At 34.8% G+C, this 16,901-nt stretch overlaps 1 protein-coding gene across 3 annotated transcripts in view; it reads left to right on the top strand.

The window, feature by feature from the left end:
- Positions 1 to 16,901, top strand: part of LOC142238166 (uncharacterized) — a 370,552-nt gene that overhangs the window by 6,736 nt on the left and 346,915 nt on the right. Inside the window, exons 9-10 of one of the 3 annotated variants that reach the window (XM_075309731.1) lie at positions 9,326 to 9,650; positions 9,712 to 10,881. The exons of the other annotated variants lie outside the window; for them this stretch is intronic. Of the exons in view, the coding sequence (XP_075165846.1) occupies positions 9,326 to 9,650; positions 9,712 to 10,344 (958 nt within the window). The 3' untranslated portion in view covers positions 10,345 to 10,881. Of the gene's footprint in view, positions 1 to 9,325; positions 9,651 to 9,711; positions 10,882 to 16,901 lie in introns of those variants that run through there. 3 annotated transcript variants of the gene reach the window in all.

Below are 16,901 nucleotides of genomic sequence, written 5' to 3'. Positions count from 1 at the left end.
GGAAGAACAAAATCACTGTTCCAATGAAGATGTCTCAAAGCGAACAACAAAAACTGCTTCTGAACCGATTCTATCCTATCAATGTAAACTTCATACTGAGGATCCCACACGATAGAACCATGGGTCTAACAAGGGCAGTAAAAAGCCTCTTTGTAACATAAGGGTCCGAAAACTCCTTCGCCCTAGAACCCCATACGCCTTACTCACCATCGAATCAATATGACCATTAAAATTAAGCCTACGATCCATAACAATGCCAAGATCAACAAAAGAATCAACCTCTTCCAATAACGAGCCCCGTATACTATACCGAACATCAATAGGCCTAGACCTAAAGAATCGCATAAACTTGCATTTTCTCAAGTTCAAATCCATCAGATTTACCCTACACCAATCATCAAAGCTATCCAAATCTTGATTGAAAAATTTTTAAATTTTTTGTCCCATTCTGATTGGCAGTTTAATTTGCAATTTTTTTTTTGTGACTATTTTACAATGAAATAGATCCCCACATTAATCTTTTGATAATTTCCACTTTGCGATGTTGTTTCGGTGAAATAGATTACTTTTATGAGATGGAATACTAAATACCAAATTTAAAGAAAATATATTTATTTATATTCGTTTTGTAATTTAAAGTCACTTAGTGGTGATTTATACAAAATACAATGGTCTACTAAATATGTGAATATTTATAATTTTACAAATGAAAACAAGTGAATTGGTCTAAAAGTTCGGCCAGGCCGAATATTATGTACCCTCCACCATGAATTGCGTACAAAGTTTTAAAGACTGCCATCCACAATCGAATTTTTTTAGGTTGTGGCAACATTTGCAGATGCAGCGTTGCCAGAATTGTTTCACCAAAAACCGCTAGATTTGTCCAAAAAACTAGCCAAAAAAAGCTAAAAAATTTTAAAAAATAGCTAGAAAACAAGTGTATACGGCCGTAAGTTCGGCCAGGCCGAAGCTTATGTACCCTCCATCATGGATTGCGTAGAAACTTCTTCTAAACACTGCCATCCAGAATCGAATTACTTAAGTTGCGGTAACGCTTACCGATGGCAAGGTATCTTAAAACGTCCTAACACCATCTTCTAAATTGTATGTAAGTCCATACGTGGTATATATTAAATCAAAAAAGATCGATCCAATACGTATATAATTCAGTTTGACAAAGTAGACACAAAGTTTTGACAAAATTTTCTACAGAAATAAAATTTTAACAAAATTTTCTATAGAAATAAAATTTTCACAACATTTTCTATAGAAATAAAAATTTTGACAAAATTTTCTATAGAAAGAAAATTTTGACAAAAATTTCTACAGAAATAAAATTTTAACAAAATTTTCTCTAGAAATAAAATTTTCACAAAATTTTCTATAGAAATAAAATTTTGGTAGATTATTTTTGGCTCTAGTGGCAACCATGATTATGAACCGATATGGACCAATTTTTGTGCGATTGGACCAATTTTGGTATGGTTGTTAGCGACCATATACTAATACCACGTTCCTAATTTGAACCGGATCGGATGAATTTTGCTCCTCCAAGAGGCTCCGGAGGTCAAATCTGGAGAACGTTTTATATGGGGGCCATATATAATTATGGACCTATATGGACCAATTCTGGCACGGTTGTTAAAGATCATATACTAACACCATGTTCCAAATTACAACCGGATTGGATGAAATTTGCTTCTCTTGGAGACTTCGCAAGCCAAATCTGGGGATCGGTTTATATGGGGGCTATATATAATTATGAACCGATGTGGACCAATTTTTGCATGGTTGTTAGAGACCATATACCAATATCATGTACCAAATTTCAGGCGGATCGGATGAAATTTTCTTCTCTTTGAGGCTCCGCATCCCAAATCTGGGGATCGGTTTATATGGGGGCTATATATAATTATGGACCGATGTGGACCAATTTTTGCATGATTGTTAGAGACCATATACCAACATCATGTACCAAATTTCAGCCGGATCGGATGAAATTTGCTTCTCTTTGAGGCTGCGCAAGCCAAATCTGGGGATCGGTTTATATGGGGGCTGTATATAATTATGGACCGATGTGGACCAATTTTTGCACGGTTGTTAGAGACCATATACCAACACCATGTACCAAATTTCAGCCGGATCGGATGAAATATGCTTCTCTTAGAGGCTCCACAAGCCAAATCTGGGGATCGGTTTATATGGAGGCTATATATAATTATGGACCGATGTGGACCAATTTTTGCATGGTTGTTAGAGACCATATACCAATATCATGTACCAAATTTCAGGCGGATCGGATGAAATTGTCTTCTCTTTGAGGCTCCGCATCCCAAATCTGGGGATCGGTTTATATGGGGGCTATATATAATTATGGACCGATGTGGACCAATTTTTGCATGATTGTTAGAGACCATATACCAACATCATGTACCAAATTTCAGCCGGATCGGATGAAATTTGCTTCTCTTTGAGGCTCCGCAAGCCAAATCTGGGGATCGGTTTATATGGGGGCTATATATAATTATGGACCGATGTGGACCAATTTTTGCACGGTTGTTAGAGACCATATACCAACACCATGTACCAAATTTCAGCCGGATCGGATGAAATAAGCTTCTCTTAGAGGCTCCACAAGCCAAATCTGGGGATCGGTTTATATGGAGGCTATATATAATTATGGACCGATGTGGACCAATTTTTGCATGGTTGTTAGAGACCATATACCAACACCATATACCAAATTTCAGCCGGATCGGATGAAATTTGCTTCTGTTAGAGGCTCAACAAGCTAAATCTGAGGGTCCGTTTATATGGGGGCTATACGTAAAAGTGGACCGATATGGCCCATTTTCAATACCATCCGACCTACATCGATAACAACTACTTGTGCCAAGTTTCAAGTCGATAGCTTGTTTCGTTCGGAAGTTAGCGTGATTTCAACAGACGGACGGACGGACGGACGGACGGACGGACGGACGGACGGACGGACATGCTTAGATCGACTCAGAATTTCACCACGACCCAGAATATATATACTTTATGGGGTCTTAGAGCAATATTTCGATGTGTTACAAACGGAATGACAAAGTTAATATACCCCCATCCTATGATGGAGGGTATAAAAAAGCTAAATTTTTTTGTATCAAAAGTCACATTTTTGATTGAAATTTAACCAACTTTAAGGCTTTATTTCACTTAAAATGCATATTATTTTAATTGTGTTAATTTTAATTCCATTTCTGTGAGACTGTAAGAAAATCTATGTCATATTAGCTCTATTTGCGTACTCGATACATTTTGATTACTATCACAAATTTTTCGTCCTTCGTTCATATTTCCTAGTAAAAACATTTTTCCCAGTAAACTTGCAATTATCAGCTGGTTAATCATCAACAAGTCCAATGTGTGATATATTGCACAATGTCACATAGAACTGTATTAGAAAATATCAATATATTATATATTTTAACCGAATTAATCATAAATTCGTGAACGTGTACAATTCTCCTAATTTTACCCAAGAGAATAAAACCCATTCTAACTGTCTTGCAAGTTTATACTGAATAACTTTTTTCGAAACCTATAATATACATACAAACATACAAACCTATTGTTGTCCAATTTTCGTAAATGTAAATCCATTTCATTAATAAATAGCAGATTTGTTTTGATCCTATCACTACGAATTTTTTTATTGCATTTTTTGATGTTAAAAAAAATAATACCACATTCAAAACTTTATTTCCCTTATTATTTCTATGTTCGGTTCCAAAGATTTTGTACACTAATGATTTTGGTATTGATTCTGCGTCAAATTTGAATTCATTCGTTTTTTTCACCTTTTTCTTCATGAGCTATCACTGTGCTTTAAAAACGTGCTAACGACAACTTAAATTTCCAAATTCAGACTCGACTTTAATAAGAATAAAATGTTGAAAAACCTCTTCTATTTTTGAACGCTATTTTAGTTTGTGGTCAAGATACAAAAACTCCACAAATTTAAAGACTATATCATTAATTTTAAGAAATTTTTAGATTTGACCCTAGTCTTCTTTCATGAAAAGATATCGATTTTTATGTTGAATCACAACTACTCGTATAAGGACAAAACGACTTTATCGGCTTTTGGACAAGGAAAACAGTTTATATAAGAGAAATTCACAAATGCTATTATAACCAAAATTCGCGTTCGTATTTTAAGGACATGAAATCTTTGGTCTCGCGACAATATTTTTTCAGTATACAAAGCAATTCACATCTACTATTTTAATTTAGTAATATCATAATAACTTTGAAATATTATAATAACATAAAAAGAATAAACGAGTCAAATGCTAATATTCCTAATAATTTACTGGCATTTTATATAAGGAATTTGTATGGTAATAGTAGATTTAAAGTTTACGATAACTTTTATGAATACGAGGAAAAAACTTTACAACAAGGTGTATTTGCTGCAAGGCTTAGATAAAATCGAAGTTTTATCCATATTGCAATAGGAATATCTCGAAAATAAAAAAGCCAAAAATAGCTAAAAGGGTCATGAAAAAAAGCCAGAAAAAAAGCTAAAAGCTAAATGCATTTTTTTCCCGCTAAACGTCTTCAAAAAAAGCCAAATCTAGCGGGAAAAAAGCTAAATTGGCAACGCTGTGCAGATGGCAAAGCAATCTTAAAACTTCTTAACATTAAATGGCTACATAAACTACTTTCGTTCTTGATCGGTTTAAATGGAGGATTCAATATATAATTATGAGTCCATTAACTCATGGTAGTTAAAGCTCAAATACTGAAATCGTACATTAAAAGTCAACCGGATCGTATGATATTTTCCTTCCATGTAATTATGAAAAATTTTTTTTTTAAAGTTCGGAAGGCATGTACTTTGCTACACCAGGAAGCTCCAGAAATGAATATATAATGATGGAACAATTTTTGCATGATGATTAGAGAGAGTGTTAGCGCCGGAAATTTCGAAAAAAGTCGCATAAATAATCGCATTTTCATAAAAATTCTCACAAAAAAGTCGCATATCGAAAAAAGTCGCTCATATTTAAAATCAGTTTTTTACATAAAACATTCCATAAAACAACAAAATATGCCTTGCTAGCTTTAAGAGTTAGTAAACACGAATTTATTATGTACGTTTCCACGGTTGCGTCAGATCTTTGTAAATAAATACTATTTTTAGAGTTAAAAGAAAACTTCGTTTGTGTAAAATTTTGTTCCGGTGTATTTGTTCCTTCCTGGTGTAAACTTGCAGGATTCAACTTTTCATCTATTCGTAAATTTGTTTTTCATCAAACCAAGTTTGACATTGTACTTATTTTTTGCCAGAAACGGTCAGCGTTTTACGTCGAAATACCTGTATTTGTAAAACATGATTGAAATTTAAACGCTTTCCTTAGTCCCACACAGAAAAAAAATTCTTCTCATTAAAATCTTAATTGAGTTTTAACAAATAATCAATTAAAAATTTAATTGATTCAACAATTTGTTTAATTGAAACAAAAATCAAACACACAAATTAATTTTTAATTGGATCAAATAATTTTTTAATTGACTGTCAATTAATTTTTTAATTGATACTATCATTCCTGTGATTGAAGACATTTCAATTAAAAAATTAATTGGATCAATTAATTTCGTGATTGAATCAGAAAAAAATTTTTTGTGTGCATGCGTTCGACTAAAGTCGCACATTTCGAATATTTTAAAAAAGTCGCATGGCGCCAGAAAGGTTGCAAAGTGCGACTAAAGTCGCACAACGGTAACACTGATTAGGGAGCATATACAGACATCACACACTAAATTTCAAACGGATCGGATGAAATTTGCCCCTACAGGAGACTCTAGAATTCAAATTTGAGGATCCCCGATATGCAGCATTATGAACATCACGTACCAAGTTTCAATCCGATCGGTTGCAATTTGCTCCTCCAAGTGGCTTAGGAAGTCAAATATGGGGATTGGTTTATATGGGGGCTATACCTAACAGTGGTCCGCTATGGCCCATATGAAATACCATCCAACCTACGTCAATAACAAGTACTTGTGCTAAGTTTAGATTGTTTCGTTCGAAAGTTTGCGACCGAAGATTAAGAATAAACGAAGCAAATAAGAGCACGCTTACATTCTCTTTCTAATATATTAAAAGTTCATATTTGAACAAAAAATTGTGACCAAGCCCGCGAAAATACGAAATTTAATTTTGAGCAGCATTGCTGTTTACGAACAAAAGCAAATGCACGAAAATTAATGTTTGGGACTGACTCTTTACGAAAAAATCAAAACGAAATGTCAGGAAATTAATTTTTGGAACTGACACCTGTTTTTTTAAAGAGACAAGTGGATCATCTATGTACATATATACTATTGTCTATGGTAATCGGTGAGGCATAGAACATACCAAGTGTTTCAGAGTTGTCATATCGATTTTTTTTTCCATTCTGCCGTAATTGCAGACTTCAGTTCTTTGGGTGTTGTATATTGCTTGGACTTCGCAAATACGTTAGCGGATAAAATGCCCAAAGATATTTTCTATAGGATTTAGATCGGGACTTAGCACTGACCAGTCCAGTAAAGGTAAAGGGTGATTCTTTTGAGGTTAGGATTTTCATGCATTAGTATTTGACAGATCACGTGGGATTTCAGACATGGTGTCAAAGAGAAAGATGCTCAGTATGCTTTGACATTTCATCATGAATAGACTTACGATCTGCCACAACGTCGAATTTTCAGTGAATGGGCCCTAGAAAAGTTGGCAGAAAATCCGCTTTTTTATCGACAAATTTTGTTCAGCGATGAGGCTCATTTCTGGTTGAATGGCTACGTAAATAAGCAAAATTGCCGCATTTGGAGTGAAGAGCAACCAGAAGCCGTTCAAGAACTGCCCATGCATCCCGAAAAATGCACTGTTTGGTGTGGTTTGTACGCTGGTGGAATCATTGGACCGTATTTTTTCAAAGATGCTGTTGGACGCAACGTTACGGTGAATGGCGATCGCTATCGTTCGATGCTAACAAACTTTTTGTTGCCAAAAATGGAAGAACTGAACTTGGTTGACATGTGGTTTCAACAAGATGGCGCTACATGCCACACAGCTCGCGATTCTATGGCCATTTTGAGGGAAAACTTCGGAGAACAATTCATCTCAAGAAATGGACCGGTAAGTTGGCCACCAAGATCATGCGATTTGACGCCTTTAGACTATTTTTTGTGGGGCTACGTCAAGTCTAAAGTCTACAGAAATAAGCCAGCAACTATTCCAGCTTTGGAAGAAGAAATTCGGGCTATTCCGGCCGAAATGCTCGAAAAAGTTGCCCAAAATTGGACTTTCCGAATGGACCACCTAAGACGCAGCCGCGGTCAACATTTAAATGAAATTATCTTCAAAAAGTAAATGTCATGGACCAATCTAACGTTTCAAATAAAGAACCGATGAGATTTTGCAAATTTTATGCGTTTTTTTTTTTAAAAAAGTTATCAAGCTCTTAACAAATCACCCTTTATATCACGAGACTTAAAAAAGTTTTTTTGTGGAGGCACGCAACATGGGTGGGAGCATTATCTTATTGGAAAGTCCAAACTTCACCATATATGTAACTCATCTGCAAAATCTATTAAATTGTTCTCCAATAAATCGACATATATCTCTGCGTTCATTTTAGTGGGGACAAAACATATTTTAGATTTTCTTCGTGCTCCTAAAGCTGCCCATACCATAAGAGATCCATCCCCGTGGGTGCGTTTACAGCTTGTTTGACAAGGGTACCGAGCCAATATTTGTGATGGCTATCAGGACCATCTACATTGAATTTCTTTTCGTCGCTAAATTTAACCGTTTCGAACTCTTCGTCCCAAAACTTGTATTTTTCAGCAAAAGAAATACGAGCATTTTTATGGTGTTGTGTTAATCGCGGTTTAGGAATTTTATTTTCGTATTTTAGTCCTATATCGTGCTTGATAATTTGCTGAATTCGTTGTCTAGTCACATTCAGACCCAATTCTACTTTTATTTCTCTGCAGCTCATATTTTCATTGGCAGCAAGTTGGCGAATATGTCGTTTTGTCCTTTGGTCAACGATTGGAATGTGCCCACTGCATTTAGCACGACCATAGTTTGTGGTATTTTTTAAAAAATTGCTAATCGTATTGCGGTGTCGATTTGTCACCGATGCAATTTCTCCAATTTTTTTGCCAGCTAGGTCCATTCCGATCATTTTTCCACGTTCTTCCTCTGAAAGTTCACTTCCTCGAGGCATTTTTCACTAAAGATTAAAAATTTGCACTAAATATCTTCTGAATACATAAAAATAACCTAAATGTAACTGACCCAAAATCTATATTAATTATTCACAATGAAACTGTAATGAGCCTGTGCACTCTTCATCGAAAAATGCACATGTAACTATTTTCTATTGAACTTCTAACTTTCATTACAAATTTCATATAACGGTACATCAAATTGGTGTCTAGCGACAAAATCGCTAATGATAATCTTAGCATAGAGGGTGATAAACATCGTTAAAACGAACAACATTGGGCGGCATGTCCAATGTTAAATGATTACTCCTTGTCCTAAATGGGATGTTAGTTGTTAGCCGTACCCTAAATCTTGGCACGTTATGTGGTATCTTCATTAAATAGGTTCTTCGTACCGGGACAGACATAGGATATGGACAGTAAACTCTCTATTGAAGTATGTTCATTTTTCGACAAATATTGGAGATACGAGATTGCCCTTTATTTGAAAGAAATCAAATAAAACTTCCACAGAACGCATATACGAGAAGACGTTGGATATTCTAATACCTTTAACGGCCATTTTCATGTAGCTCCGTTAGGCTTTAACTGCCAGATAGCAGAAAGAAAAATGGAAATATTTACTAACTGTTTAATTTTAACTGAAAAATTCTCGGCAGTTAAGTTCTTAACTGGCATATGGAATATATAGGCAAGGTGACAGATATGTCGATAGCGCGTTTTAAAAGTTCATTAGCTAACGTAGCTCTGAAGGAGCTTCATGAAAATGGGGGTTAATCGAAATAAAATACCTTTCAATGAAATATTCATATATTTTACATGTTTCGAAAGAAGGGTTAATAATAAGTTAATATGTTGGTCGAATTCGATTCAGGAATTGATATGTGTAGACTTCGAACGAACCATTTTTGCGTACAGCGACCTGTAGTTTTTGACCAAGAAACGAAGAAGGGTCTAATAGGTTCTATAGTAAACTCTACAGTGTGAAAGTGCTTTTCTATATCAGATATTCAGTCTAAAAAGAATACAAAAGAGATTGTCTAATACGTATCTTCTACAGATTTCTTCACGAAACATTGAATGACTGCGGCTACCTCTGTTTGGAGTTTTGGGTGAAATCTTGGCATAAATTTAACTTTTCTCATCCAACTTCATCATTCTGTTACCAGAGGTTTTTAATAGAGTCGATTATAAAGACGATTACATGCCGTACGCCAAAGAATAGTATTGACCAATACATACAACAATTTTCAAATTCTGAAATAATATTTTTGAAATGCGGTTATGATTCTACGCCACTTCAACTTTACTTTAACACAAATCTGGGTGATCATTTAAAACGGATTTGTGATAAGAATATAAATCGGAAGCAATACACCGAATTGGTATGAAATTTTGCATATATTAAAAAAAATTATTAACTATGTTTTGTTTTTCTTTTTACAGCTAAATTTGCTGGATATCTGTTGTGTGAATCATAAACGTATTAGTATCTTTAAGAATGATTTGGTTAATGCTTTTCTTTGTATAATTACATTATCACCGTCAGAAATTGAAAATTTTGATGACTTTGTGTCGAAATGTTTTACTATATTTAATAATCTAAATGACTCTCAAGTACATAATACAATTTTAAAATGCCTATATGATAATCTACCTAAAACTCATAAAGTTTTTGGATGTAGTATGTTAGAATATTTACAACAAAGAAAACCTCAAAGTCAAGTAATACTTGAATCCTTGCCCCAAAGCATTATTTACAAATTACAAAAATTTCTTCAAGCCTTAAATAATAATACTAATATTTGTAAAACCAAAGATTTCACTGAGTTGCAAAATATATATCATAAAAATAAACGGCTTTTTACCCAGCGTGTTTTTCACGATGTTCATATAAGCAAAAGACCCCGTGTGACAGGTGATTATAGTAATTCTTGTGATTATAAATCTATTTTAAGTGATATCTGTGAACAGTCTCAATACCTTTTAAATAATATGAATGCAAAAAATTTCGATGACAAAGATTATGATATGTTAAATTGCATAAAGAATAACATTGAAAAATGTTTAACAAAATGAAAGTGTTAATTTTAATTGTTATTGTATAAACTATATGTTAATTAAATAATGCTATATAATTGCAAATTAGATTATGCAATTTGTTAAATTCGTCAATTATTTGTTTTTAATTATATGAGTACAAATACACTCAATTAGCAATTTGCAATTTGTACAAAACATATGGTCCATACCAAATTATAAATTATATGTTATATTTGCATTTCTTGACGATAATGCTATTTGATATGGCTGGAATTTGATTTTAAAATATCGACACAAAGTAAATATTTTCTCTTAAATTGATTGATACTTAATTTCAAATTTATTTTATGTAACTAAATTTTAAAAACGTTTATACATTGGAGGAGATGTAACTTTAACATAGATTATAAACATACTACATTCAAATTTAATAACATTGTTGAAATCGTTTTAAGAATTCTTATTTAGGAGGAAATTACAACCAAATGACTGCTGTAAAGAGTCTAAAAAGCAAGACAATCATAAGAATGGAAAATAAAATGCGAGCAAATCCTATTATAAATTTCAAAAATATGTAAACGCATTTTCTAAAAACCGAACGTCGATCAGAAAATCCGCGATACCACCGGCCCCATATAAACCTATCTTCAGTTTCCCACATAAATTCGTACATTGTGACACCATTTTCACTACAAGTACCTACCGTACCACCACTTCTATTTCTCAGGAAAAACAAGCTGATCATTCCAGGAACCTTAACAGCCTGCGTAAGTTGATATTTCCCAAGTACAACAGTTCTCAAAACTATATGTTTGCCAGCGACCACTACAGCGGTATTAATAAATATTAAGCAAGGGACTTGGCTTCATTGATTCATCCACATTATGACAACTTATACAGGGGTCTAATCATGGTATTCGATATCGAGTTCATTATCATATCGAAAAAATATGGACAATACGATGAGAAATTTGAATCACGGCATTCGGTCGATATTTGATGCAATTTCTCTAGCATTGAACAGCAAAAAAAAAAATATATAAAAAATTAAGTTGGAATCTTCTATCTTCTGTATATATAAAATTCAATCTATGTTTGTTTTATTGTTTGTATGTTCCGAGTTGGCTCCGAAACGGCTGAACCGATTTACTTGAAACTTCAGAGATCGTAGGGGGCGTTCATGTGGTGAAAATAGGGTACCTCATTTTTTGACACCTGGGGGCTAATCACGGCATTCGATATCGAGAACTTTTGATCGAAATCTAAATTTTTCGGATCACGGGAGTCGATATCGAGTTTTTTGGATCGACAATTTTTTCGATTGGTAAATTGCAATCGTATAACATTTTTCACTTGTTTTTTTACATTGTTTTCGCCATATAGGAATAGTAAATTTATTAGTTTTAGTTCGAATTGTTGCTAATTTGTAGTAAATTTACATATAATGAACATATTTTGAATATTTAGGACTAATGCAACTCCAATAAAAGTTAATCAAAAATTGGTCATAGTTCGAGTCCGGGAGCGAGCATCCTAGCTTGGCAAAGAACCATATATAAAGTGCACATGCTAGATCGATATTCGATATCCAAGAGATTGTGATCAACCAAATACCGTACCATTCCGTGACAACATAACGCTTCTGGACCACCTTGTAAGAATAGTGAATTATGAAGGTTTCCACTCGCAACAAATTGTAAGACGGCAGACAATTGTAAAGTGATAGAATTGACATGCCACCAAAAATTATTTCCCATTTGAACGCCAGCCGAAATCGTCCATTGAGCCTGCAAAAGGTGACTTTCTAACAGTGCACACCATTTCAAACCCATGTACTTACACCAATAACAATGTGCACTTATATTCCTTATTTGTCGCTGAATTATTTTATATTCATCTCATCCTCCAATTAGGAAGGAATTCGGAGGAATGTATGGGTCCATAAGATATAATGCAATACAATTTACTTTTTACTTTGAAACCTCCAAAAACATGTTTTTTCTACATTCTATTTTGTGACGCTAACTAAATTTTGTCTTTTCATTTTGTTCTGCTTCGTTTTTTGCTGTTGGCAACGCTTAAGAAATTGCATCAAATTTCGATCGAATCCCGTGATCCAAACTTTTAATCGTATCGACAATTTTTTCGATAAGATTATGAATTCGATATCGAATGCCGTGATTAGCCCCCTGGTCGCGGAGGGGGACCTCCCCTTTGTCGGACTTTTTGAAAATTGGACCAAGGTTGATCGATTTGCTTGAAATTTTCATTGAAGGTTGGGGTTGGCATCTAGACAAAGATCCGCTACTTTATATTTCGATATTTGGTGGCGGAGGGGGACCTCCCCTTTGTTCGACTTTTTTTAAAGTACAGTGAAAAAAAAACTAAAATTCTCTAAATTATCTGAGATTTACAGAGATCATGCGGTGAGGTTATGGAATTAATATGGGGTACCTGATGATTTCATATGTGGACGGGGAGGGGGACTTTGCCCTACTTTTTGAAACTTGGAACAAAATTATACGATTTGTTTGAAATTTTCATTGAATGTTGGGGTTGGCATCTAGACAAAACTCCGCTACATTATTTTTCGATATTTGGTCAGGGAGGGGGACCACCCCTTTGCCCGACTTTTTTTTAAAGTAGTGAAAACAAAACTAAACTCCCCCGAATGAAATTTTACGGAAAAAATGGGTGAGGTTATGAAATTTATATCAGGTTCCTGATTTTTTTAATAAAAATAAAAGGGAGGAGGTCCTCTTCTAAAACTGCAAAAAAAAATCTTAAGTTTTCTTGAAATTTACAAAGGCAGTGGGGGAAGGTTATGAACGAACAGGCAACCTTCCTTGCCCCACCCTTGAAGGAAAGTTTCCAGAATTTTCAGGGAAGGTTAGGGGTGCTATTCACTACGGTGTTTGTCGATATTGTATCGGGGAAAGCGACGTCCCTTTAAAACAATAGAGAAAAATTTAAACATCTCCGGTCTACTTGAAATTTACAGGGAACGTGAGAGGAGGTGATTAAATTTATACATGAATTTTACATTTTTGAGTATTTCGAAGTAAACAGTGAATTGTATCGCATTATCTTCCGAATGGGAGGATAAGATGAAGATAAAATTAATACGGCGACAAATATGGGATAAGAGCGCATGAGTTCGAAATGGTGTGCACTGTTTGAAGAAGTCACCCTTTTGCAGGTTCCAAACACGATTTCGGCTGACGACAGAAGCGTTCATTTTTATACTTGGAGATATACATTTTTCTGGGGACATGCCATGCATACATGGTGACATTCCATCCATATTAAATTTGTCTGCCGTCTTAAACCTTTTGGTCATTGAAAGCTTTCAATATTCATTACTCTTATATGATGGTCCATGAGCGTTAAATTTTATGGTTAACTGATCTCACAATCTCTTGGAGGACGCTCTTTCGTGTGGACAATTCTTAATATTCTTCTTTGCTAAGCTAGGATGCTTGCTCAGGAACTTGGCTAGAACCAATTTTTGCTTGCCGTTTATTCGAGTTAAATTAGTTCTAAATATTCACATTATATTTATTATATGTAAATGTGTAAGAAGGTTTTTTTTTCGAACGATCCCATCGCCCACTTTCCCGGCCGTGAGGGCCTCGTCCCAATAACGTAGGGACAGCGTACACACCATGATCCGGACCATGGCGAGGTGGAGTGCGTTAACAAAACTTTGAGCTAAAACTTACATTTTTACTCCTATATGGCGAACACGTTATAAACCCAAAGGTGGGTATTAAGTTCGAGTTTAGCCGCTAAAATCGTCATTTTTTCGCTAAAGTAAAAAGGAAATCAGTAAAAAAGTCATAAAATTATATATACAAGTTGCAGATTTCATTATAACTTGATGGGGAATAGCCCAAAGCAAATTTTCACGAAGTTTGTATTCCTTAAAGTGGATTAATTAAGGAAAATAATTGTGAAAAAATGGCGATTTTAGCGGCTAAACTCGAACTGAATACCCACCTAAAGGTGAGTATTAAGTTCGAGTTTAGCCGCTAAAATCGCTAAAGTGAAAACTAAATCAGTAAGAAAAATGCATGAAATTATACGTATTTGTTGCAAATTTTATTATAACTTGATGGGGAAAAGCCCAAAGCAAATTTTCACAAAGTTTGTATTCCTTAAAATGGATTATTAAAGAAAAGTAATCGTGAAAAAATGACGTTTTTAGCGGCTAAACTCGAACTTAATACCCACCCTAAAGTAAAAAATATTTCACGATTGCAATTTACCAATCGAAAATTTTTTATCAATAAAACTACTCCGGTCATTCGAAAAGTGTAGATTTCGATCAAAAAAATCGATATCGAATGCATTGATTTGCCCCCGGTAGTCATTATACCTCCACATAACCTCTTGCAAACTTCAGGTAACGTTTGAATAGAGGCTACGGGTCTCCTTGTCTGATATTGGCTGACATTAACCAAAGGCGTGCTGCCCACTCTAACACCATCTTTCCATCGTACAATTCTTCTATTTCAGGAACTCGATGTCTTTATGGAATTCCTTAATTTACTTCCAGCGCCTCTTTCCCAGCTGGGTCATATACCGGAACTTCTCTGCCACCAATTTTTTCTATATTACATCTACATTATGAAACATTTACATTTGTAAATAGCGGCCAAGCTAGGGTTAATAGAAGGAGATTGTTCTAAAGATACGAGCAGTTAGTCCTATTAAAGTTTTTCTACACCAGCGTCTAACTATTCAAATCCGATTGAATAAAAACAAGTAAGTAAGGTCTATATTATACTATAAATCTGATCCGATTTTGACTAAATTTGACACACATTGCTAACATTTTAATTGCACTCTCTGTGCGAAAATTTAAACATTTTCGGAATGAAACTGGCCTCCGTGGTCATATGAATCTAAATCGGGCGAAAGATATATATGGGAGCTATATCTAAACCTGAACCGATTTTGACCCAATTTGGTATGTATAGCAATAATGTTAATTCTACTCTCTGTGTAAACTTCAAGTAAATGGGAGTGAAATTTGATCTATGGTTATCATATGAGCTATATCTTAATCTCAACTGATTTCAATCAAATTCCATATGCATGTGTTATTTATAATGATAATTCTACCCCCTATGCAAAATTTCACGTAACTCGGACTAAAACTTTGGCCTTTGAGGCCATAGGTGTGTAAATCGGGCGAAAGCTATGTATGGGAGCTATATATAAATCTTAACCGATTTCAACCAAATTTGGTATGCATAGTAAAAATTTCAACCAACTTTGGTATGCATAGTAAATTTCATTCCCTGAGCACAATTTCAAGTAAATCGGAGTGAAATTTTGATCTACGGTGGTCATATGTGTGTAAATCAGGCGAAAGCTCTTTATATGGGAGTTATATCTAACTGTGAAGTGATTTCTATCAAATTCGGTATGCATATTTATAATGTTAATTCTACTGCCTGTGCAAAATTTCACATAACTCTGAGTAAAATTTTGGCCTCTGAGGCCATTGAAATGTAAATCGGGCGAAAGATATATAAGGAGCTATATCTAAATTTCAACCGATTTCAACGAAATCACGTCCACTTCACGTAAATCCAGGTAAAACTATGGCTTCTGTGGTAATATAAGTGAATATCTAGCGAAAGACATATATGAGAGCTATATCTAAATCTGAACCGATTTGACTGATATTCTGCAAAAGTTACGAGACTCACGAAACATTTGAATATACGAAATTTGAAGAAGATCTGTTGATAAATACGTCATTTATGACCATGCAAAAATTGGTCCACATCGGTCCATAATTATATATAGCCCCCATATAAACCGATCCCCAGATTTGGCTTGCGGAGCCTCTAAGAGAAGAAAATTTCATCCGATCCGGCTGAAATTTGGTACATGGTGTTAGTATATGGTCTCTAATGACCATGCAAAAATTTGTCGAAATCGGTCCATAATTATATATAGCCCCCATATAAACCGATCCCCAGATTTGGCTTGCGGAGCCTAAAAGAGAAGCAAATTTCATCCGATCCGGCTGAAACTTGGTACATGGTGTTGGTATATGGTCTCTAACAACCGTGCAAAAATTGGTTCACATCGGTCCATAATTATATATAGCCCCCATATAAACCGATCCCCCGATTTGGCTTGCGGAGCCTCAAAGAGAAGAAAATTTCATCCGATCCGGCTGAAATTTGCTACATGATGTTGGTATATGGTCTCTAACAACCATGCACAAATTGGTCCACATCGGTCCATAATTATATATAGCCCCCATATAAACCGATCCCCAGATTTGGCTTGCGGAGCCTCAAAGAGTAGCAAATTTCATCCGATCCGGCTGAAATTTTGTACATGATGTTGGTATATGGTCTCTAATAACCATGCAAAAATTGGTCCACATCGGTCCATAATTATATATAGACACCATATAAACCGATCCCCAGATTTGGCTTGCGAAGCCTCAAAGAGAAGCAAATTGCATCCGATCCGGCTGAAATTTGGTACATGGTATTGGTATATGGTCTCTAACAACCGTGCAAAAATTGGTCCACATCGGTCCATAATTATATATAGCGCCCATA

Source organism: Haematobia irritans, chromosome 5, assembly GCF_050003625.1.
Source record: "Haematobia irritans isolate KBUSLIRL chromosome 5, ASM5000362v1, whole genome shotgun sequence".
Lineage (NCBI taxonomy): Eukaryota > Metazoa > Arthropoda > Insecta > Diptera > Muscidae > Haematobia > Haematobia irritans.
Note: the sequence above shows the minus strand (reverse complement) of the source record. Positions and strands in the feature narration are given on the sequence as shown.